At 54.7% G+C, this 22,886-nt stretch overlaps 2 protein-coding genes across 3 annotated transcripts in view; both read left to right on the top strand.

The window, feature by feature from the left end:
- The first annotated feature begins 1,768 nt into the window (after positions 1-1,768).
- LOC111141396 (matrix metallopeptidase 9) lies at positions 1,769-9,622 on the top strand. Its single transcript, XM_022493911.1, has 13 exons — positions 1,769-1,922; positions 2,411-2,643; positions 3,003-3,151; positions 3,450-3,578; positions 3,666-3,839; positions 4,072-4,245; positions 4,633-4,809; positions 4,911-5,066; positions 5,891-6,161; positions 6,286-6,425; positions 6,740-6,890; positions 6,980-7,083; positions 9,315-9,622. The coding sequence occupies exons 1-13, from the start codon at positions 1,785-1,787 to the stop codon at positions 9,431-9,433; spliced, it is 2,115 nt and encodes a 704-aa protein (XP_022349619.1). The 5' UTR covers positions 1,769-1,784; the 3' UTR covers positions 9,434-9,622.
- LOC111141395 (solute carrier family 12 member 5) overlaps positions 4,560-22,886 on the top strand; it is a 44,384-nt gene continuing 26,057 nt past the window's right edge. The window contains exons 1-2 of one of the 2 annotated variants that reach the window (XM_022493910.1): positions 4,560-4,563; positions 21,628-21,710. In XM_022493910.1, coding sequence (XP_022349618.1) covers positions 21,659-21,710 — 52 coding nt within the window. In that variant the 5' untranslated portion in view covers positions 4,560-4,563; positions 21,628-21,658. Of the gene's footprint in view, positions 4,564-13,971; positions 14,093-21,627; positions 21,711-22,886 lie in introns of those variants that run through there. The other variant, XM_022493909.1, reaches the window with a different exon arrangement.

The raw sequence follows: 22,886 nt of genomic DNA, 5'->3' as shown, positions 1-22,886 counted from the left end.
AAGAAATGCCTGATTATTATGGCTCCAAGGTGAAGTGACTTGCCCAAGGCGACACAGCTGAGCCATGGCAGAGCAGGGACTGAACACCAGGGCCGCTGACTCCAAAGCCGATGCTCATTAATTAGTGAACTCTAGAGCTTCAATTTTCCTGTACGGGAAACGAAATGCCTTTGTCTCACAGATTCATTTATTACATAAGCTTAGAAAGTGCCCAGCAGGGGCGTCTGGGTGGCTTAGTCGGTTTGGAGTCTGACTTGACCTTAAGTCCTGGGACCCAGTCATCAACGAGTTCCAGGCTCAGTGAGGCATCTGTCTGTCCCTCTCCCTCTCCTTCTGCTCCTCCCCTTGCTCATGGTCTCTCTCTCTCAAATAAATAAAATCTTTTTTTTTTTTTAAAGATTTTATTTATTTATTTGACAGAGAGAGATCACAAGTAGGCAGAGAGGCAGGCAGAGAGAGAGGAGGAAGCAGGCTCCCCGCTGAACAGAGAGCCCGATGCAGAGCTCGATCCCAGGACCCCAGGATCATGACGTGAGCCGAAGGCAGAGGCTTTAACCCACTGAGCCACCCAGGTGCCCTCAAATAAATAAAATCTTAAAAAAGAAAATGACTGGTATATAGTGAGCTCTTTAAATCTAGCTTCTTGAGTTGTTATGTTGCCTTCCCCAAGTGATGCCACAGGGGCTGGCAGGGGGAAGAGGACAGGGAGGGAGGCATATGGCTAAAAACTGGGGCTAGAGCTTGTGCTTGGTGGGGAAGGGGCTGGAGGACTGAACAGCCCCCCCATCACCCCCTCTCCCCCGTTTTGCCGTTGAAGAGCCCCAAGCCCAGAGAGATCAGAAGGCATTTGTTATAGGTCACAAGGCGGATTAGAGCCCCAAACCCCAGTCTCCTGATTCCAAGTTAGAATCACAGTCTCGGGCCCAGGTAATTAAAAGCAAACCACGGCCATTACTGACGACTTGTAACAACCTTTAGTAAGCATTTTCTGTCTTTGATCTCATTTTATCCTCACATCAATTTAGGGACAAAGGGCCCTTTTTCGCAGCTGAGGAAGCAGATTCAGAGTGGTAGGACATTTGCCGGAGGCCTTGAAGGAGGAGAGTGAAGGCTGTCTGCTGGCTTCCAGATGCCATAAACTTCCCCCTTTACTATCCTGAAAGATTCAGCCTGTGGAAGACAAGGGTTGCAGTGGTGGAATTCCCCAATTCCTGCCTAGAGGAGCCCACTCTTTCTGCCCCGAGGCGGGGCAGGGAACGGAAGCTGCCAAGAAATGCTTCCAGTGAGGAGAAAAGAGGACAGAGTCTAGCAGTGTGGGAAGGGTCTCATGGATGGGGTCTCACCAGGAAGGGGGAATCACTGGGTTCAGGAAGGTGCCCTGGGGACTCTTCCATTCCCTTCCCTTGGGCTGCCCACTCGGGGCCTTCAGGTGGTGAGCTCAGGGAGTCCTTCGAGGCTCAGCTCCCTCCCTGGCTTTCATTCAGTTCCCACAAGCTCTGCAGTTTGCAAAACCCAACCCTTCCCCTATGGGCCTGTGGTTTCCTGTGGGTCTGGGGTCCTGCCTGACTCGGCATTGGGAACTGTGGACAGGGGGGCAGAGGTGGTGGTGGTGTAAGCCCTTTCTTTGCCTTCTCATGCTGGGGCTGCCCCCTCCACCCCAACACACCCCATCCCCTGAGTCAGCCCCCGCCTGCCAGCGAGGGGCGGGGTTACTGATTCAGTTAATAGCGCCTTCTTAAAGCCCCCACCCGTACAGCTCGAAGCTAGACACCACCGCGCTTACCATGAGCCCCAGCCAGCCCCTGGTCCTGGTGCTCCTGGCGCTGGGCTGCTGCTCTGCGGCTCCCAGACCACACCAGCCCACCCTGGTGGTCTTCCCGGGAGATTGGAGAGCTAATCTCACTGACAAGCAGCTGGCACAGGTAGGCTAACACCCCAATCTGGAGTTGGGGAAGGCTGGCCAGGATTCGCAGGGAGGGCATGGGGGCTCAGAGGAGATAACGTTGAGGCAAGTTGGGGGCGATGGGCATATCTGGAGAATAGAGGTGTCCAGGATCAGGTCCTGGAGGTCCTGTGGAGGCTCGGGACAGTGATGGCAGGAATGGCTAATAAGGGTTTCCGAGGTGGGCAATAGGACATGATGGAGGGTTCTGGAGTGGGCAGGTGCTGGGGTTGCACAGCAGCAAATGCTAGGGGGCCCTGAGGTAGGCACAGGCCAGGGGTCTCCAGGGGTGGGAAGGAGCCAAGGATGTCTACAGGGAAGGGAGTTAGTGGGTGGGCACCAGCACTGGTATCCTGGGTACCAAGTCCTGGGTAGTTGCTAGTCCCTGAGTGCCTGGACAGATGGAATCCAGGCAGGGGAGGGTAGAGAAAGTCAGGGCTCTGGACTATCCCTCCCCCCCACCCCCAGGACTATCTGTTTCGCTATGGCTACACTCTCGTGGCCGAGATGAACGACAAAGAGCAGTCCCTGGGTCCCCCGCTGCGGCTTCTCCAGAGGCGCCTGTCTCTGCCCGAGACTGGAGAGCTGGACAAAACCACCCTGGAGGCCATGCGGACCCCACGCTGCGGCGTCCCGGACCTGGGCACGTTCCAGACCTTTGAGGGCGACCTCAAGTGGCACCACCAGGACATCACTTACTGGTGCGCCGCCGGGCCCCGCGGAGGCGGAGGAGGGGGACGGGAGGGCCAGACACCGGGCCGGCGGCGATCTCGTCCTTAGCCCGAACACTGGGTTTAAATGTGCAGCCCCGGGCAAGTGTCTTCACCTCGGCGCCCCTGTTTCTCCTTCAGAAAAATGGGTCTCGCACGCAGTCCTAAGTCCTCCTGCTCGGGCCACTGTGAGCGTCCCAGGAGAAAAATGGGTCTGAAAGTGCTTTGTAGATGAAAGCCTGGAACGCAGGAAGCCTTGTGCTTTATTGAGGTCGCTGAGACACGGGTGTCGCTACTGGACCGGCTCCGGCCTCACTTCTGACCTCTGTCCTCCCGCCTTCTCCCTGCAGGATCCAAAACTACTCTGAAGACTTGCCGCGCGACGTGATCGACGACGCCTTCGCCCGCGCCTTCGCTCTCTGGAGCGCAGTGACGCCCCTCACCTTCACTCGGGTGTACGGCCCCGAAGCAGACATCGTCATTCAGTTTGGTGTTAGGGGTGAGAACACGAGAAGGGGAAAGCCAGGAGGGTCTTGGACGGGGACAGCGGAGGGAGGACCACGAGAGAATAGAGCGGGCGCTGGACCCGGCTTAGTCTCGCTTGTCCCCGCAGCTCTGCCCGCCGCTGGCCCTTATGCGCCCCCTCCTGCCCGACGCGGCACAGCGCGGGGACGCGAGGCTCAGACAGCTGCTCGGAGACGGGATCTCAGCCCACATTCGTTGCAGCGCCCTTGGGCAGCGCGCCAGCTGCACAACTGCACTCGGCCAACTCCCTTCTTCTCCACCTGCTTTTCCAGAGCACGGAGATGGATATCCCTTCGATGGCAAGGACGGGCTCCTGGCACACGCCTTTCCTCCCGGCCAGGGCATTCAGGGAGACGCCCACTTCGACGATGAAGAGTTGTGGTCCCTGGGCAAGGGCGTCGGTGAGATCCTGAGCCTCCCTGGCCCCCATTCCCTTCTCTTCTCTTAACCCCCCCGGCGCCCTGACCCTGTCCCCCCTCCTCCTACAGTGGTTCCGACCTACTTCGGAAACTCAGACGGCGCCCCCTGCCACTTCCCCTTCACCTTCGAGGGCCGCTCCTACTCCGCCTGCACCACGGACGGCCGCTCCGACAACGTGGCCTGGTGCAGCACCACGGCCGACTATGACACCGACCGCCGGTTCGGCTTCTGCCCCAGCGAGAGTGAGTGCGGGATCGCGGCGGGGGTGAGCGGCGCCCACCATCCTCGAGGGGCCAGAACCTTTGGTTTTAATCCCGGTTCTGCCACTAGTGCTGTGCGGCCTGCAAGTCACTCTCTTGCTTTCTGGGCCCAGTTTCTCATCTGTGAAATGGGGAGAGGAGGGAGGGAGTACACAGAGGGTGTGTGGGTCAATAAACTCATGGTGCCTTCGGGTCATCATGTGGGCCTCCCCAGGACTCTTCACCCAGGAAGGCAATGGGGACGGCAAGCCCTGCGTGTTTCCATTCACCTTCGAGGGCAAATCTTACTCCACCTGCACCACTGACGGTCGCTCGGACGGCTACCGCTGGTGCGCCACCACGGCCAACTACGACCAGGACAAACTCTACGGCTTCTGCCCGACCCGAGGTACCTGGACCCCACCTACCGGATTCAAGCCTCGCCCCCTAGCTCCTCATTGGTCCCGGAATCGTGGCTCCTCCACCCATTGGCTTGTCTCTCCCCTCTACGTTGGGCCTCAGGATCGCAGCGTCCCCGTCCACCATCATAGCCCCTCCCCCCGAGGTCCACGAGCAGGTCCCGCATCCCTCTGTCTTGGCCTATTAGCCTAGCCTGCTGCCTCTCCCCCTAGGCTCCTGTCCCCAGGCCCCGCCCACCACCTAGCCCGCTATGTCTCCAGCCTCCCCTAGGCTTTTAAAATAGGACCCCAGGATTGTCTAGCTCCCTGTTTGGCCCGCACCTGGTCCCTTATTGGGCCCACTCACCTGGCTCACCCAAGGCCCTTTGTCTCCCCAGTCGACTCCACGGCGACCGGGGGCAACTCCGCGGGGGAGCCGTGTGTCTTCCCCTTCATCTTCCTGGGCAAGGAGTACTCGACCTGCACCAGGGAGGGCCGCGGAGATGGGCACCTCTGGTGCGCCACCACCTCTAACTTCGACAGAGACAAGAAGTGGGGCTTCTGCCCGGACCAAGGTGAGCAGGGATCAAGGGTGGGAGCAGCGGTTTTGGGGGAGGGATGGCCAGGGCTGGGAGGTCCGCCCAGGACTCCTATCTCAGAGACTTCTTTCCTCCAGGTTACAGCCTGTTCCTTGTGGCCGCCCATGAGTTTGGCCACGCTCTGGGCTTAGATCACTCATCGGTGCCAGAAGCGCTCATGTACCCCATGTACAGCTTCACCGAGGGACCCCCACTGCATGAGGACGATGTGAAAGGCATCCAGTATCTGTACGGTGAGGCTTGGAGCCGGGATGGGGGGTGGGGGGGACAGAGAGCAGGGCTGGGCTTTGTTGCTGTACCCAGAATGGGGAAATGGTAGGGGAGGGGGCAGTGGGGACCTCAACACTTAATCTGTGGGAAAGCCTGGGGCCAGTGGGGCCAAATGCTGCCTGTCAGTGTTTGGAGATGGGGATAAGGAGCCCAGACTCTAGACTGAGACAGACGTGGGTTCAAATGCCAGTCCAGCCACTTCCTGGCTAGGTGACTATGGATGTTACATCATCCCTCATTTTTCTCACCATGAAATGGGGCTAATAATGGTATCTGCCTCACAGGGTTGTTAGGAGGTTTAAGTGAGTTAGAATAATGCCTGACATATAGTAGCCACCATATAAGTGTTGAATATTTTGTTATCACTTATGATCATTAGTATTATTCTCTCACTTAAAATGGAGATATTAAAGAATGTACTTGCCTTTTTTTTTTTTTTTTAAGTCAAATGAACTATGGTGAGTTTATAAAGCTTTTAGCACTGAGTGCCCAGAACACACTTCTTTCCCACTAGCCTGGAGCGGGAGGGAGAGCTCCTCCATGTCTTGGGTTCATAGGGCCCAGTCAGGGCCCAACACAGCCGGGATTGGACAGACATAACTGGAATGAAAGGTGAATGTATGGGGGGGGGGAATCAGCCTATCAGCGTTGCAGGAATGCAGGTCCAACACCCAAAGTGAGGAGAGGGAGTGCCAGGGGCCTCATTCATGGGGTTTGGGGCCCTGTATATTATACCAGCGCCGACGTGCACACAGTAGAGGGTATCTCAACAGCTGTCTCTTTCTAGGGTCTCGCCAGGACCCTGAACCAGGGCCTCCAACCGTCCGTCCCACCGCTCCACCAACCGTCTGCCCTACCGGGCCTCCAACTACCCGCCCCTCAGAGCGCCCCACTACTGGCCCCACAGGCCCCCCTGCAGCTGGCCCCACAGGTCCCCCCACTGCTGGCCCTTCTGAGACCACTACAGTGACTTTCCACCCGGCGGAGGATATATGCAAAGTGAACTTCTTCGACGCCATCGCAGAGATCAGGAACCGTCTGCATTTGTTCAAGGATGGGTAAGGAGGCAGGGATGTGTGGCCGGGGGAGGGGACTTGTGAGGAGGGACGTGCCTGCCCCTCTCTGGCCACTGGCCTTCGGTTCAAAGTTCAGTGCCCCACTACTCCCTTTTCTCATGCCCAGGAAGTACTGGCGATTCTCCAAGGGCAAGGGGCGCCCGATGCAGGGCCCTTTCCTTATCACTGATTCGTGGCCTGCGTTGCCCCGCAAGCTGGACTCCGTCTTCGAGGACCCGCTCACCAAGAAGATTTTCTTCTTCTCTGGTTAGTCTCCTCCTCTTTCCTCCCCGGTGCCCGCCATCTACATCCTCGCCAACCCAGGAGGATCAAGAGACCGAGAGTAATCCGCGAAACATTTTCTGCGGATTAGAAAAAGGCGCCCCCTTCTGGCGGGTGCCATTTAGCCGCTCTTCACCGTCCCCTTGCATGGTCCTACCGAGCGGTTCGGCTCCGTGGGCACCAAGACTGCGGGCACGTCAGGCGCAGAAAAGGCCTCGCTGGCTTCTTTCTCTTGACATTCAAGGACAATGTGTGTCCACTCCCTGCCCCCAGACCGATGTGGCTCTTCTCCCCTGCAGGGCGCCAAGTGTGGGTGTACACAGGTTCGTCGGTGCTAGGCCCGAGGCGTCTGGACAAGCTGGGCCTGGGCCCTGACGTGGCCCAAGTCACTGGGGCCCTCCCGCAAGGCGGGGGGAAGGTGCTGCTGTTCAGCTGGCAGCGCTTCTGGAGGTGAGAGTCACGGCCACCACCGGCAGGGGGACCCCGGGCGCCGTCTGCCGTCCCTCGGCTCAGCACCGGTCTCTTCCCCACTTCTGCAGTTTCGACGTGAAGGCGCAGACCGTCGATCCCAAGAGCCTCGGCTCGGTGGAGCAGGCGTTCCCCGGGGTGCCCTTGAACTCGCACAACGTCTTCCAGTACCAAGGTGAGGGCTGCAGACCGCGGTCGGGTCCCGCCCCGCCCCGGCCCGCTTCCCACGCTAGTTGGCCTAATTGATTGGTCAAATTCTGAGAGACGGAAAAGAAAAGAAAAGAAAACAAAACAAAAAAACCCTCCCCAGCACAGATGAAGTTCCCTCTAGAGGCAGGGACCTTTCCCAGATCATAAAGGGCCACAAGGGAACAACCAGAACTACAACCCAGATTTCCTACGTCCCTGGCTGGAAGCTCTTTCCCCCACAGTGGGGGCGAGGGGAGACACATGGTTCGCATGGAGGCTCATTCCTTTATATGACAATATTTATCAAGTGCCTATAATATGCCAGGTGCTGTCCTGACACGGGAGATACAGTGATTAAAAAGAAAAAAAAAAAAAAAGGCAATCCATAACTGTGCCTCAGCTTTCCCTTCGGTAAAGTAGGGATGATAGCTGGAGTTATACTTGTTTTCTCTTCCTCACCACTCACATGCAGTCGGTTGACAAGTTCTGTTGACTCTACCACCAAAATACTCACTTCTCACCATCTCCTTTGCAAATATCCTGGTCCAAGCAATACTGCTTGTTGAATACCATGAAGATATTTTCTAGGAGTAGGCAGTGGTTAGGAGCCGAGGGCCATGGTGTTGGGGGCGATTCCAGACCCGTTCCAAAGTCAGAGAAACTACTGGGACACCTGGGTGGCTCAGCTGGTTAAGTATCTGCCTTCCACTAAGGTCATGATCCCAGGATTTAGTCCCACATGGGCTCCTTGCTCAGCAGGGAGCCTACCTCTCCCTCTGTCTGCCACTACCCCTGCTTGTGCTCCCACGTGCTCCTTCTCTCTCTCTGATAAATAAATAAATAAATACATATATAAATAAATAGATCTTTAAAAAACAAAAGAAAGGAAGAAACTACCAGGATCTGATCTGCCCTCAAACCCTTCCAGCACTCCTGCCTTCCCTCTGCTCCACACTAGCCACATCAGCCTCTGGCTGCTCTTTGAACGCATCAAGGTCACTCCTAGCTTTGGGCCTCCACGCCAGTTGTTCCCTCTGCTTGGAAGCTTCTCCACCAGACTGTCCAAGGGCTGCCTCCCTTTTACCCTTCGGCTCTCAGCGCTTAGGCTCTATTTTCAAACAGGCCTTCCCTGGCCCTCATGAGTTATTCACTGGCTTGTATTTCTTTCTTTTTTGAAAAAAGATTTTATTTATTTATTTGACACAGAGAGAGATCACAAGTAGGCAGAGAGGCAGGCAAAGAGAGAGGGGGAAGCAGGCTCCCTGCTGAGCAGAGAGCCCGATGCAGGGCTCCATCCCAGGACCCTGAGATCACGACCCGACCCAAAGGCAGAGGCTTAACCCGCGGAGCCACCCAGGCGCCCCTTGTTTTTATTTCCTTCATAGCTTTCTACATTGTCACAGTCTCATTTACTTACATGTTTGCTTGTTAATCGTCTCTCTTATCCCATGGGAGTGCGAGCCTCGCAGAACAGAGATCATGCCTGCATTTTTGTCTCTGCTCCACCCCCCAGTGCCCCTAAAGGAGCTGAGCACTATAAATATTCAATGAAATGAATGACTGAATGAATGAATGTCGAATGACAGCCCTGGGACAGTCTGGCAGAGAAGCTTCCAAGCAGAGGGAACAACTAGCATGGAGGCCCAAAGCTAGGAGTGACCTTGATGCGTTCAAAGAGCAGCCAGAGGCTGATGTGGCTGGTGTGGAGCAGAGGGAAGGCAGGAGTGCTGGAAGGGTTTGAGGGCAGATCAGATCCTGGTAGTTTCTTCCTTTCTTTTGTTTTTTTAAAGATCTATTTATTTATATATGTATTTATTTATTTACTTATCAGAGAGAGTGAGGGAGCACGTGGGAGCACGAGCAGGGGTAGTGGCAGACAGAGGGAGAGGTAGGCTCCCTGCTGAGCAAGGAGCCCATGTGGGACTAAATCTTGGGATCATGACCTGAGTGGAAGGCAGACACTTAACCAGCTGAGACACACAGGTGTTCCAGTAGTTTCTCTGACTCTGTGCCAGGCTCGGTGCCAAACTTTGGACACTGAGGTTTTCTGCCCTCCGACATCTCTGTGGGGTGGGGGGGAGATGGAGGCGTCCTAGGAAAAGCTTGGAAAGATCTAGAACGGGCAAGAGGGATGATGGTAAAAATCTTGCTGCTGTTTCTGTATGTGTCTGTGGGAGGGTTGACATCACCTCTCTTGTACTCACCTTTCCCCCGCAGGGAAAGCCCACTTCTGCCAGGACCGTTTCTACTGGCGTGTGAATTCTCAGCACGAGGAGAACCAGGTGGACGAAGTGGGCTACGTGACCTTTGACTTACTGCAGTGCCCCGAGGATTAGGGCTTCCCATCCTGCTTTGGCACTGCAGAGAAGATCCTAGGGGGGCCATCCCAATGGCGAAGGAGCCAGTTTGCCGGATACGAACTGGTGGGTTTGTTCTGGAGGACACGGAAGAGTCGAGGTGGGCTGGGCCCCTCTCTTTCCACCTTCCTTTTTTGCTGGAATGTTTTTAATAAACTTGGATTCTTTAACCTTGAGGAGGAGATTTATTTATGTATGTATGTGTGTATGCATGTAACAGAGAGCTTACTCTGTGCCAGATACTGTCCTAAGCACTTCATAAATATTAACATTCATTCTCCCTATTAGGAAGATATAATGTGATTACTTCTATTTTACAGCTGGGGAAATGGCCAACCTATTATTCATTCATCAAACATTTATCGAGCTCCTGAGTGGAGCCAGGCATTGTGCTGGGTACTGGGGAAGGAGAGATGAGCTGGACTATGTTTCTGTCCTCAAGGACCTCTCGGTGTCTTCCAACTTTAGGTACATAAGCGTGCCCTTAGAACCTGCTTAAAATGCAGACTCCAGGTTCAGTCTCCAAAGAGTCCCGCTCAGTTACCATGATGTTTTGTCTGGTGGGGGTGGGAATCACACTTGGAGGGTGTGCAGCATGTGGCCCTTTTCTCTAGAATCATGGTGCGTATATGTGATTCTGAATGTGATATGTGATTCTGTCACGGTTGAAGTCAGGGAACATTTCTCAGCCAAGATGACACCTGAACTTGAACTGAATCTGGAAAGGTGAGCGGGAGTTTCTTTCTGTTCAAGCAGAATAGTCTTCTTAGGGGGTAATTTACCAGAAACCGTTACACCTAGAAATGTCCTATGCTACCTCTCACACACATGCGCATAAAACAACAGACACAGGGACGCTGATTGCAGTATGGCTCATAGAGTGAGGAATGGTAACATCTGAAGTGTACAGAGGTCAGGCAGCGGATGAATGGAATATGGTTGATATACATGATGGTAGTGGCTACCGTTCGCCCAACACTGACTCTGTGCCAGACACTGTGCCGTGGGCTTTATGCGTGTCAACGCCACTAATCCTTAATACAACCCCACGAGGCAGGTACTGCTCTAACCGTATGGGTATTATTGCCATCACTCCCTCCTCCCATTTTACAGATGAGGTAACTGAGGCACACAGAATTACACAGCTCAGCGGAAGTCCTATAGCTGGTGACTGCTGGCAGTGGGATTCGACTGCCAGCTCTTGGGGCAAAGGCGGGAGAAGAGAAAAAGCAGGGTGGGTGTTTGGGGGAAGGACAGATGGCTCTAGTGTGTGGTTTTAGGAAGCAGATGGAAGCCAAGAAGAGACGGATTCTTGAATGGTTGAGGGGAATGGTGGTCTGGACTAGACGAGACAAGGTCCAAATGCCAGGGTGAGGAGCAAGGACGTGATCCCACAAGACGGACTTGACCGGAGGGTTGGGGCAGGTGAACGGAGCTGACGGGCATGTTGATTGCCTTCTGGACTCAGGCCCAAGCAGGAGTTTGAGGGACTCGGAGAACTTCCTCCCGGGCTTCCTTTGGGTAGATTCAAACCGCCTTGTCCATTTCTGCTGAGGAATGACCCATTCCCAGGGGCATGCCCCCGTTCCTTAATAGGGCTTGTTGAAAGCCCCTCTGAACCTCTCTCTCTCTCTCTGGACACTGTTCCATCTCTCTACCTCTCACTCCCACCCACAGTAAAACTTCTCCAAAGTATAGTCTCCACTTCTTCAATTTCCATTCTCTCTGCAACCACTTCCAACCGAACTCCCACCCCACCACACTGCCGAAATCATTCTTTTCTAAGCCACCTATGAACTTCCTGCAGCCAGATGTGATGGCCCTCTGGGCTCATCCCACACATCTCTCAGCTTCTTTGACACAGTAATGCCATTCTTTGTCTTTCTAACCTCTAGATGATAGCATGTCCTTGCGCTCAATCACAGGGAATCCATTCCCTGTGACCTCGCCTAGACTTACAGCTTTATATCTCTCTACTAAAGACTCCGCAGTTTATACACCCAGCCTTAACCTCTCCCCTGAGCTCCAGACTTGTATGTTCAAGGGAGACTTGCATGATCTTTACGTGCCTGAGAGTCTCCTCAACCCAACAGGTCCAACTGAACTCTTGGCATCCATCTGCTGAATGTGTTTCTTTGTCAATCATCACTACCTCGAAAAGAATGACATTATCTGCTTTCAATCAGTCTTAGAACCTGATCAGTCCTAAAATCTAGGTATTGGTTAAACTTCTTATTCTAGTACAGCTTCTCAACCTGAACACTATGGACATTTCAGGCCAGATAGTTTTTTTAGTGGTAGGGAATGTTGTAGGAATGTTTGATATGTGGGGGCAGTGGGATCAGGGATAGATGGCAGACCTGCTCAGGGTCAGTCCTCCTCTCCCAACATTGGGTCCCAATGTGTGTGGGGGGGAGTGTAGAAGGGTAATGTGGAACCCTTGGCTCATGGCCAGGCTGAATTGGTGCTAGCCTAGATGGCACATGTGACTTATCCCCGCTCGATGTCAGGAACACCGCCCTCCAGTTGTGACAATCAAAAATATCCTGAACATTGTTAGGTATACCCTGTTGGGAAACACTAGCCCCAGCTGAGAACTATTGCTCTAACAGAATAAACATAAAGACAAATCCACATGCCATAAGTGTAAATTTCAGTAAATTTCCACATACTGAACACAACTGGGTAACCCACATCCAGATCAAAAACCAAAACACTATAGCACCCTAAAAGCTCCTCTCCTGCTCCCTTGCGATCGCTATCCCTCTACCCTAAGAGTTACCACCATTATTTCTAACAGCTTAGATAGATTTTGACTAGTTTTTACTTTAAATAATATTTTACAGTATATAGTCTTGTGTCTGGCTTCTTCTGCTCAAGATTACATTGTGATATTCATCAATATTGTTTGTGAATTATAGATTGTGCATTCATACTATAGCTTTCCACTATGTGAATGTCCCACTGTTTATCCATTTATTATTTTTTTTAATTTACTCATTTTATGGTTAATGGGCATTTGGGTAGTTCTCCATTTGAGGTTATTATGAATAATGCTGCAATAAACATTCTTGTAAATGTCTTTTGGTGAACATGGGCAGCCATTTCTCTGGGGCATATACCTAGTATACCTCATACAGAAATTAATGGTGCAATTAGAAATATATTGAGAAATTGCATAAGTAGAAGTAGGATACTGTGTATTCAAATGTATTAAGTCTTACTTAATACTTACTTACTCATACAAGTGCTTTGGCAAGGCACATACCTGGGGGTGGAATTGCTGGGAAGACAGGTATATGAATGTTCGGCTTGAGCAGTTAGGATTGAACAATTTTCCAAAGTGGTTCTTCCCATCTGTGCTCTCACCAGCAATGTGCGACAGTTTCCAGGCATCCTTCTTGACTCCTCTTTCCATCCCACACAATGTTCAATTCAGCAACAGGTTCTGTACGTTCTCCTTCCAAAACATACCTTGAATTGGATGGCTGCCACCACTCTCGTCTGGCTTTTACCACCTCTCGCGTGGGGCTCTGCAGGAGCTACCTCCCCAGAATCCCAGTTTCCACTCCTGGTCTGGAGACTTCATGCAACAGCCAGAGCGATCCTGTTAACATAGAAGTTAGATCACATCCCTCCTCTGCTCAAAAACTTTCAATGTCTCCTCTCTGAAGCCTTCAAGAGGCCACATGATCTTCCTTCCTCCCCTCCCTCATCTCCTATCACTCTCACCTCAGTTCACCCTGTTCCAGACACGTTGGCCTTCTTGCTGCTCCCTGAACAATCCAGGCTGCTTTTCCATCCAGGTCTTTCCTCTTGCTGTGTTCTCTGCCAGAGAGCTCTTCCTCCAGATCTTTGCATAGCTGGCTCCTTCTCATCAGGGAGGTTTCAGCTCAGGTATCACATCTTCTGAGGAATCTTCTTAGACCACCTTCTAAAGTAGTCCTTTCCCCTGGTCATTATCCCTGGGCCCTTTTTTTTTTTTTATCCTTAACATATACCAGAATCCCCAATCATCTTGTCTATGCGTTTGCTCACTTACAATCTTTCTCCCCTCACTCCTCATTAGAATTTAAGCCACACCAGGGCAGGAAGCCAGTAGATCTCAGTCAGCGCTGTGTCCCCAGTGCCAAGGACCGTTGCCTGAAACACAAGAGAGCTATCAAACTGCTTTGAATGAATGAATGAGTGAATAAAACCTAGGTGTTTAGGAGATCCCAGCAGAAGCGGGCCCCGGCTCCAGGAGCCAGACACTGGAGCTCCGGTGTAGGGACAGTTCTCAGCTGCAGGTGGGATCCTCAGGCGCTTCCAGGAATTGAGAGCCCAGGGACTTGGAGTGAGATGGTCACGTTCTGAGGCTCAGCACAGCGGGCACTAGGACCCTGCGCGGCGCCGCGCCCGGTGGGGGGCGGCGGACGGGAGGGGGGGGAATCCGCTCTTTCTGTCTGCTGGAGCCAGGCTGCAGACACTTGTGCGATCTGGGCCCGTACTGCCGCTGCCCGGTCCCTTTCCGCACTATGAGCCGCAGGTTCACTGTCACCTCACTGCCCCCCGCGGCGCCCGCCGGGACCTCTGACTTAGAGTCCCACCCGCATTCGGCAACCGGTCTCCGCCACCTCTCTGGGGAAGACGCCAAAGGTAGAGGCCGCAGGGGGCGGGGCCTGCCGGAGTGGGGCGGGGCGAGAGAAGAGGCGGGGCCATGGTGGGCGGGTCTTCTTTTGGAAGGGGCAGGGCCGGGGTTGGAGGTTGGGGGTCTCAGCCGAGGGCTAGAGAAGGAAGAAGAGCGGACCTAACCGGGAGGGAAGGAGGCTGGACGGCAAATGGTGAAGGGAGGGGCCAGACTCGAGGTGGGCGGGGCACAGGGAGGGGGTGGGGCTATAGGCGAAGGGGCGGATCTTGTGATGGAGGGGCTAGGGTCAAACGAGGGCTGAACTGGAGAGCACTTAAGGGGCGGGGTCATTTCGGGTAGGGGGCGGGGCCAGAGGGAAGAAGGTGAAACCAGGGAAAGGGGAGGGCCATATGATTAAGGGGTGGGTCCAAAGGCAATGGGAGGAGGCAGGACTGTCTGTTTGGGGGCAGAAAAGGGCGGGAGCAGAGAGGAAGGGGTCGAGCCAGGAGAATAGGTTGGGGTTAAGGGCTGGAGGTAAAATGAGTCCGGGACGCTTGGTCTGGTGCTGGCTCAGCAGGTTTTTGGGGCCTGGAGGATCTTCCAGTCCTCGGCCTCCCGAGAGACGTCGCGGACAGCGCCTGGGGATCCCGGGGAGGAGACGGGAGCAAGATACGTTACTTTTGGGCAGCTAAATCTTGGGAGGATTCTGTGGGGGTCTCCGGTCCCGACCCGTGGGGACCCAGTTAAGTCCCTCTGCTCCAGCTCCAGAAAAGGGTTAGGTGGAGCAAGCTCAGGCTAGATTGGGGGCGTCCTCCTCGAGGACCCATTGCTGGGTCTTGCCATGGAAGTTACAGGCAGGGTACACAAGAGGGGAGGTGAAGGATCCATCTAGCTTTCAGTAAAGAATCAGTATCCTGGATGCATCCACAGTCTTCTCTTCAGGGGGCACTTGTCAGGAGTCCCCTTCCTGACCCTGCGCCTCTCAGGTCTGGAAGAAACGCTGCCAATCTGCTTGGAGTGGCCCCAGCACGGGGAGGAGGAAGAGCCTCCCCGGGCCGCCAGGGGTCGCTGCTGAGCCGCAGGTGAGCTCACTCTGCAGCCAAACTAATCACCAACAGCCCTGAAGGGGGCCTTTTGGGGTGGGGGGGTGCTTTGGCGAAATCCTGCGTTGTGTAGATGACCAAACTGAGGCCTAGATTTCCTCAGGCCTCCAGCCCCTGAACCAACCGCCTCCTGGACGTGGCCACTTGGATTTCTTGGGCTCCTTCCATTCTTCCTATTTCCCTGTAAACTGTCTGCCTCCTTTCTCATTTTTTCTCATTTTCATGAATGTCCTTTCCATCCTTAGAGTTTCAAAAGTCAGAACTCTAGGAGCTATTCTGAACGCTTCCTTTTCTTTTCCCACCGGATCTGGTTGGTCCTCACGCGTTGGCTGACCCACCCCCAAAACTAATCCTAACTCTCTTCTCTCTCTTCTGGTCACCATCACTCTGTACAAACCTCCATCATTTCTCACATGGTCAGGGCCACAGCCTCCTCGTTGGTCTACCTGCCTCGGATTCTGTCCTAACCACCCTCCACACAAGCTCCCCATAGCTTTTAGGATAACGACCAATGCCATAGTCTTGTCATTCAAACTCTTTCCTCATTTGCTCCTGGGCATACCTGTCCGTGTTCACCTTCTCACCTCCATTAGCTGGGGAAACTCCTACTTACTCTGTAGCTTATGGCTCATTGCACCTCTCCTGAAAACCTTTCTCCCTTTTCCTTGCTTCCAGGCAGAGGCTGTCATTCCTCTTCTGCCCACCCACCGCACCATTAGAGGACATGTCCCAGTGGATGGAAGTTATTTACTTGTGTGGCTCCTCCAACTTAAAAGCAGGGACCATTTCCTTTTATCTTAGTGTTCCGAGTTGCAAGCCCACAGCCCGGCTCTTGGTAGGTGCTTAATGTCCATCAGACCAGAGAGGGAGGGCTGCAAGCTCCTACTTCTCCTACCCTTGCCTTCTCTCCTCCCATTCCCCATCCCCTTGCCCGAGAATAAGGTGGCCCTCTCTCATTCCTACGTGATCGACATGTCTTCCCATTCCCATTTCCAAGCTCCTCTCTGTTGAAGTAAAAGATGGCTCCCAGTTTGGGGGTGTGCAGGTGTGCGTGCTAACTGGATGTGAATCTAGAATGCGGCAGAGGCAGTGTGCATGTGTCTTCGTGTGTCTGGAGGGAGGAGCATCCCACATGAGCTCTGATGGCCAGTGGGGCGGTCAGTGCTTATATGTGTCACTGCATTCCAGTATGTTGATGGGCATGTGTAAATTCCTGTGGGGTGGGTACCTGTGTGCATGAGTTTATGTAAGTTTCCTCTTTTTTTTTTAAACATTTTATTTATTTATTTAAGAGAGAGACAGTGAGAGAGCGTATGAACGAGGAGAAGGTCAGAGGGAGAAGCAGACTCCCCGTGGAGCTGGGAGCCTGATGTGGGACTAGATCCCGGGACTCCAGGATCATGACCTGAGCCGAAGGCAGTCACCCAACCAACTGAGCCACCCAGGCACCCTATAAGTTTCCTCTTGAGAATGATTTGGGTCACTTTTAACCTCTTTCATGCCTGAGAGGTGCCTCCAGGCCTTCCTCCTTGGTAGGTCACTGCACAGAGAAGTAGACAAGGGCACTCTAGGGGAACCGAAATCTGGCGATATCTTTCCTGCAGCTGTTCTTGTGTCAGCCCTCTGGCCCCAAGGAGATGTGGTCCCCACCTCCTGTCCTCACTCAGGCCCATTGGGGAGAAAAGGCAGCCTGTGGAAAGTGGGGAAGGGTTGGGAGAGGTTTGGCAGGTCGCTTGTGCATGAGCACGGTCTTTAATTCTGGACCCAGGGCGTGGGGTTTGCTCCTGGAAGTGCCTCCTGCTGCCACGGGACCGACCAACTGTAGTGGGGACGTAACTGACAACGGATGGGGGTGAAAGAGACAAGTCCGAAGCTGAGCCCTGAATCCACCACGATCCCTGGCAGCAGCCCCTGTACCTCAGTTGTCTCCTCTGTACTATGGAGAGGTTGATGATGACTTAGCTGGACAGAAGTGGACTTGGGGCCAGTTATTACTACTCTGAGCGATTCCTGCCCCCATTATACCACTTTCCACTGTGCCTCTGTTTCTGGTGGAGCAAGACAGGGCACTGGAAAGAAACATGGGCCTGGATTAAGACTAACAGGATCTGAGATGTGTTCCCACAAGTGAGAAGGAGCTGACTTACGCTAGAGAGATGGAACAAGACCCCAAAATAGCCCATCCACGCTCTTCGCTGGGGCTCTGTGGTGTCGCCTTAGGGCACGTTGGTTTCCCTGTCTGAGCCTCAGTCTCCTCGTCTGTAGTCCAGAGGAGGTGAACAGGAAGTTATCTGAGGGTCATGCTAGCCGTAAAAATGCTAGGATTCTTTGGTGGTCTAGAAGGGTGAAGTTCTCTGCCTCCCCCATACCCAAACCTCATGTTTCAGTCTCTCTATCTGTAAACTGGGAAGAATGACACTGAGTTACTGGTATGAATATCTGATCTGGGTGTTCTCCAGTCACCCCCTCCTCAAGCTGGGACTCAGAACCTCACTGCCCAGTACCTCAGCCCAAGGTGAGCCCTGGGAATCTCCATGGCAACAAACTGGTTATGAACGAGGCTGCAGTTGCCATGGTGACGGGCTGCTCTCTCTCTCTCTCTCTCTCTCTCTCTCTCATCCCCCTCATCTCCCCTCCCCTCTTCTCAATGAACCAGAGCGATCTGTGGGCACCAGCTCTCCAGGTGGGGTGAGGGTGGGGGGGTGACTGCCGTGAGAAGGGGGTCCAGATTGAGAAAGGGGAAAGATGGGCTGAATCTGTAGGGGAATGGGGGGCTGTTGGGGTGCCATTGCCATGGTGACAGGGCTGCAGCCTGTTAATTAAGCCCCTGGTTGCCACGGAGACGATGGTGGTTGACGTGCTCTGCGGCGAGCCCTGTGTGTGTGGGGTGTGCTGCGTGCTGGACTCATCAGTTCACTGAGAGGACGGGCATGTAGTTTGGGGAGAGGAGTGAAAGAGGGAGTTCAGGGCCTTGGCTCCTGGAAGACAGAGCTGGGGTGGCTGTGTTAGGTCACAGGGGTAATGATATGCGGATAAGGATGGATAGGGACTGAGCCATAAGGAGGAATACTGTGCCTGCCTCCTGTGGAAGGAAGTCAGGTGGCTCCAGCTTCAGTGGGTAGAGCCCGGGGCTGGAGGTCAGGGAGCCGGGTTCTAGTCCCCAGTCTGCCGCAAGTTCACCCCATGAAGAAAATTTGTATCTTTTCATCTCTGGACTCTAATTTTCCCATAAATGGGGGGGCAAAAATAATTTATGAAGTCTCTTCCAGTTCCCACATCCTGAGACTTGGACAGCTTCCCTGATTTTTTTTTTCTCTCTGAAAAGCATACGGTGGGACGGGGGTGAAATTCAGAATTCAGAAACAGGACCCTTCCCAGTTCTGCGTCTTGTGTGGCTTGAATGAGAGAGTTTCCCTAGCCCTAGATCTTCCTAGGGCTCTCAGTTGGGATGCTAAGCTGGCAGCCGTGTTCTCAGGGCTCAGAGCTGAGGGTCACCTTGCTGGTGACCTTACTGGCCAAGGCCAGGCTGACAGTGCAGCAGGTACCTGCAGTGGTGTCTTCTCAAAGCCACACTGTAGATGGTTGGTCTGAAGCCAGAATGGGGGCCAGGCTCCTTGAGAGGTAAGGGGTGGGACTCCAAGGGATAGGGTCTCCCCTTGGGGCCATCTCCTTACTGGGTTTGTGCTCCCCGGGGAGGGCTCTATGGCTTTCGTCTGTGATAAATGGAGAGAGCACTAAGCTTTCAGAGTGGGAAGAAGTCCCTTGGATTTATGCAACCTAACCCTTTCATTTTGCAGATGGAGATACTGAAGCCCAGAAAGAGGGACTTATTTTTTTCCCAGGGATACACAGAATTTGGGGGCAGAGGACAGGATAATTTCACTGTGTCTTGAATTCCAGTGCCTTGTGAGATAGGAGCTCCGGCAAGGGTTGGCACATGGGGACCCCAGGGGAAGAGGAATCACTCCTGCCTTCACCTGTACTCCCCTGGGATCTAGATGTGGGTGGGCTCAGTCCCTGAGCAGCCAGGGCTCTGGACCACAGATGAATGGAAATACCTCCAGGGGAATATCCCAGATCTGAGATTGCTGAACAAAAATCTCAGTCTTTAATTTCTTTCACAGCATTTCTCAGACAAACATGCTACACATTTTGCTATGTTACCTGTCCCTACAGCGTAGTGGAAAACCATAATGCTGCTGCTAGTGTCGGTGCTGGTGCGGGGTGTGGGTAGTGGAGTGCTTAGAAATTCCTGAACACGGTCTATCCACCTGCTATCCTTTTAACCCGTCATCAATCCAAACTCATCTCACTTTGTGTGTGTGTGTGTGTGTGTGTGTGTGTGTGTGAGAGAGAGAGAGAGAGAGAGAGAGATATTTTCTCCCTGGGAAAGCCAAGACGACCACTTCTTATACCTTGTCTGAATAGCTAGCTCTCCATCCTAGCAAGTCCTTCCAGCGCCCCCAAAACCCAGTGGCAATGATACCTTATTGGTGGATCCCTCTGAAGCCCTTTCCAGTCAGCTACCAAAGACTGTGATTGACCTGATCTGAAGCCACTGATAATTGTGTGCAAGGACTCTGAGTGGCGGATCCTGTCAGTGGCTCTGAAGTCATGTCCCAGAACGGGGTCTCTAGTCATGTGGTTGGCTTTTTAGGACCCTTGAAGATCTGCTGGGCCTACCTCTGGTTGCAAGCCGAGGGGCCACTTCAATCCTGCACCTCCAAGGCCTGGCCACAGGAAAAGGGAAAGAGCTCATCTCACACCTTTCCCTGTACCCCTTTTAGTAGCCAAGAATCAGAGACGGCTCCGCAGTTTGGTTTGACTCTATCCTTCTCCCTTCTGTTGGAGACAGGACAAATTTGGAAGAATATATGTTGAGGAACTGTCCTAAACTAGAGTAAAGCGAACTGATTCTAGACCAAATCCTGCCATTCACTGGCATTGTGTGTCCAAAGGCTGTCATTTCTCCTCTTTGGGCTTTAGCTTTTTCATCTGTAAGATGAAAGTTGTCCATTAGATAAAATGATTGATGTGATCCTCTCTAGCCCTGGAACTCTCCTGAAACTTAGAGGGCCAGTGCTGGGGGCTAAGAGTGAGTCTGAAAATGCTTTCCCCGTGGATTTTCCCTGCTCTTGCCCTTGGATGTTTAGATATTCCAGAGACACAAAGGGTCCACACTTCCGATGCTTCTTCCTGAGATGTCTCCACCACTGGCTCAAGTCTGGATTCTAGGGGTTCTCCCAGAGAGGTCCCAGGACAATCAAGCTTTGGAGGACTGGTGTCAGGGGAGGGGGAGGGACACAGAGCATGCTGGCTCTGGAATCCTCAGAAAGCAATCCTGGATTAGGGGATTAGACACTCCCGCCCCAGGAGAAAATCTGATCCCAAACGGACAGGCGGCCTCATTCCTCCCTCCCCCACTCTGTCCCTGGCCAGCCTCCTACCAGCCTGCCCTCCCTCAGGGCTGCACCATCCCCAGTGGGGAGTCAGCCATCCCTGGAATCTCACTGGTGCCTTCTCTCCTCCTCACCACATCTTCCCAGGGTCATTCTGCAGTCAGAGGGTCCCTGTCTGTGGACTCCTGGGATTTGTCTTGGGGGTGAAAATCTAGGACTCAGTCTAAGAACAATGAGAGGGTTCACTGCAACTCCTCAGGTTCCAGTCTTCCCATTTTAAGACAGGATGAGCCAGACAGTTCAGCCCAGTGATCCTGAACCCCTGGGGGCAGCACAGTGCTTTAGGTAAGGGCTCTGGCCTCAACACCCCACCCCCACCCCGTTCTTCAACCTCTTGAATAGCGATTTGGGAAAGGGTCTGGTTTTCCGCTTCTCTTCAGGGTGGCCTCCCCAGCTTTGCAGACAGGCTCCCTAGGGACCAATATCCCATGGCGCCCCACCCCCGCCGCCTCAGTACTTCTGGCCTTCCCCCTAGGGGTCACCCCAGACCCCCAGCCAGGCAGCCGCTGCGGGGCCACCTCCCCGCGGCCGCGACCTAGTTCCCTGCCGTTATTTTTAGGGCGCGGGATGGCACCTGCCCACGTGCCGGCCCCGCCTGTGCCGGGGAGTGGGGGGCGGGCGGAGCTGCGTCTGCTCGTGGGAGGCGAGGCCCCCGTCCCCCGCAGCACCCCCTCCATCCGACCCGTGCAAGCCCCCGGTTTTCGTGCTAGGGGGCCTCCAGCAGCGCTCTGCCCTCCTCTCGTCTCCTCTTCTTCCTCCCTCTCTCGCTCCCCCCCAAAACCCCGCCAGTGGCTCACGCCTCCTGCATACGGGATGAGGTGAGCAGCGCCGCCGCTGAGAGGGGGCGCGCGCGGGTGTGAGCGTGTGTCCGTGTGCGAGTGTGTGTGCGCCGGGCGGGCGGGCACTGCAGCTTCTTCCTCCGTGGAGCGGAGAGCGAGAGAGAGCTAGAGCGAGCGAGAGAGCGGCGAAGGCGGGCAGAGGGGCGCGGGCGAGGCGGAGCAGCCATCCCCGGGCCCGGCGCCGCGCTGCCACCATGCTAAACAACCTGACGGACTGCGAGGACGGCGATGGGGGCGCCAACCCCGGTAAGCAGCGGCCCGGGGGCGGCGAGGGAGGGGGCGGCGAGGAGAGGAGGCAGCTCTAGGGTTAGAGGCAGAGCGGGGGCCTCCTCCTTCAGAGAAGAGGCTGGGACTGACCGGGGCGGTGGGCGCCCAAGGCGGCCTGGAGCCCGGCTCCATTGGAATGCGCCAGGCGCTGTCCGAGGTGCTGGAATGCGCCGCGCCCGGGGCAGGGCTGGGGGCCCCGAGGTGTTGCTGTTGCCCACAGCCCGGGGGCAGACGTGGGTTAACTAAGCGGGGGAGGCTGTGGGAAGAGGATGGAAGAGCTAGAATGGGCTGACGTGGACCTCGACAGGCGGGTGGAGGGTTCCTTCCCCAAGAAGGGACCCCGGCGTCCTGGCGCAGAGCGTTGACCAGCGGCGCGGGGAGGGGGTGGGGGGGTGCAGTCTGCTGCAGTCCCTCGCTCTGAGACTTCCAGCTGAAAGGTGGGGGGAAGGTGCCCATGGGGGGTTGAAGCCATATGACAGCCCCCGTCCGGGCTGCGGTGTCTCCTTAAGGGGACACTTGGTGCAATCCTGGCCCCCTCCCCCAAAGCTGCCCGAGGTCCGACCTCAGACTGAAGCGTACCTCCTCCGGAGATTTTCGGCTCTACTTTGCGGAATCTCCCTCTCCCTCTCGCGTACCCATGGGTTCCTATTCAGGACGGGAAGCAAGATCACCCTTTCTTCCCTCTTTCCCCTTCCTCTCGGCACCCTGGGATGACAGTGAGGTTTCCAGGGCGGGGGAAGGGGGAGCCTTTCTAGTCAGCTCTGCTACCTTCCCCAGTGAGGCCTCAGGAATGGGGTCCCAGCAGCTGAATCCCCGGCGCCGCGGCGCGGACACTGCGGACGCGCTGCGGTGGGTGCGGAGACTCGCTAGGAGCCCAGGGGCTTGAAGCAAGTCCTTTCGCTGCTCTTGCTTTCCGCCGCCCTCCTCCACGGTTTCCCTGCTCCGAGGTCTTTGGGGCCAGCCACCCCCTCTGGCTCCCAGGCCCCCCGCCGCCCCCCAGCGGTCTCAGCCATCCATCACGGCTGTCAGCCGCCCCCACCCCCCACCCTCCAGCGGCGCTGCGTCCCTTGCGCACTAGCGCGCCTCCCGCTCCGGCTGTCTGCGCTCCGAGTCTTCAAACGCTCCCCTGGGCATTGCTTGACCCTCTAAGCTGAG

Source organism: Enhydra lutris, unplaced genomic scaffold (assembly GCF_002288905.1).
Source record: "Enhydra lutris kenyoni isolate GAN:26980312 unplaced genomic scaffold, ASM228890v2 scaffoldscaffold6, whole genome shotgun sequence".
In the NCBI taxonomy this organism is placed as follows: Eukaryota; Metazoa; Chordata; class Mammalia; order Carnivora; family Mustelidae; genus Enhydra; species Enhydra lutris.
The sequence above is the reverse complement of the archived record's forward strand: the minus strand, read 5'-3'. Positions and strand labels throughout refer to the sequence as shown.

Bases quoted from the DNA above. Each gene is read 5' to 3' on its own strand.
- LOC111141396 (XM_022493911.1), top strand. From the start codon at position 1,785: ATGAGCCCCAGCCAGCCCCTGGTCCTGGTGCTCCTGGCGCTGGGCTGC. The intron at 1,923-2,410 runs GTAGGCTAACAC...CCCCACCCCCAG, and splicing joins CTGACAAGCAGCTGGCACAG to GACTATCTGTTTCGCTATGG. The intron at 6,426-6,739 runs GTTAGTCTCCTC...TCTCCCCTGCAG, and splicing joins GAAGATTTTCTTCTTCTCTG to GGCGCCAAGTGTGGGTGTAC.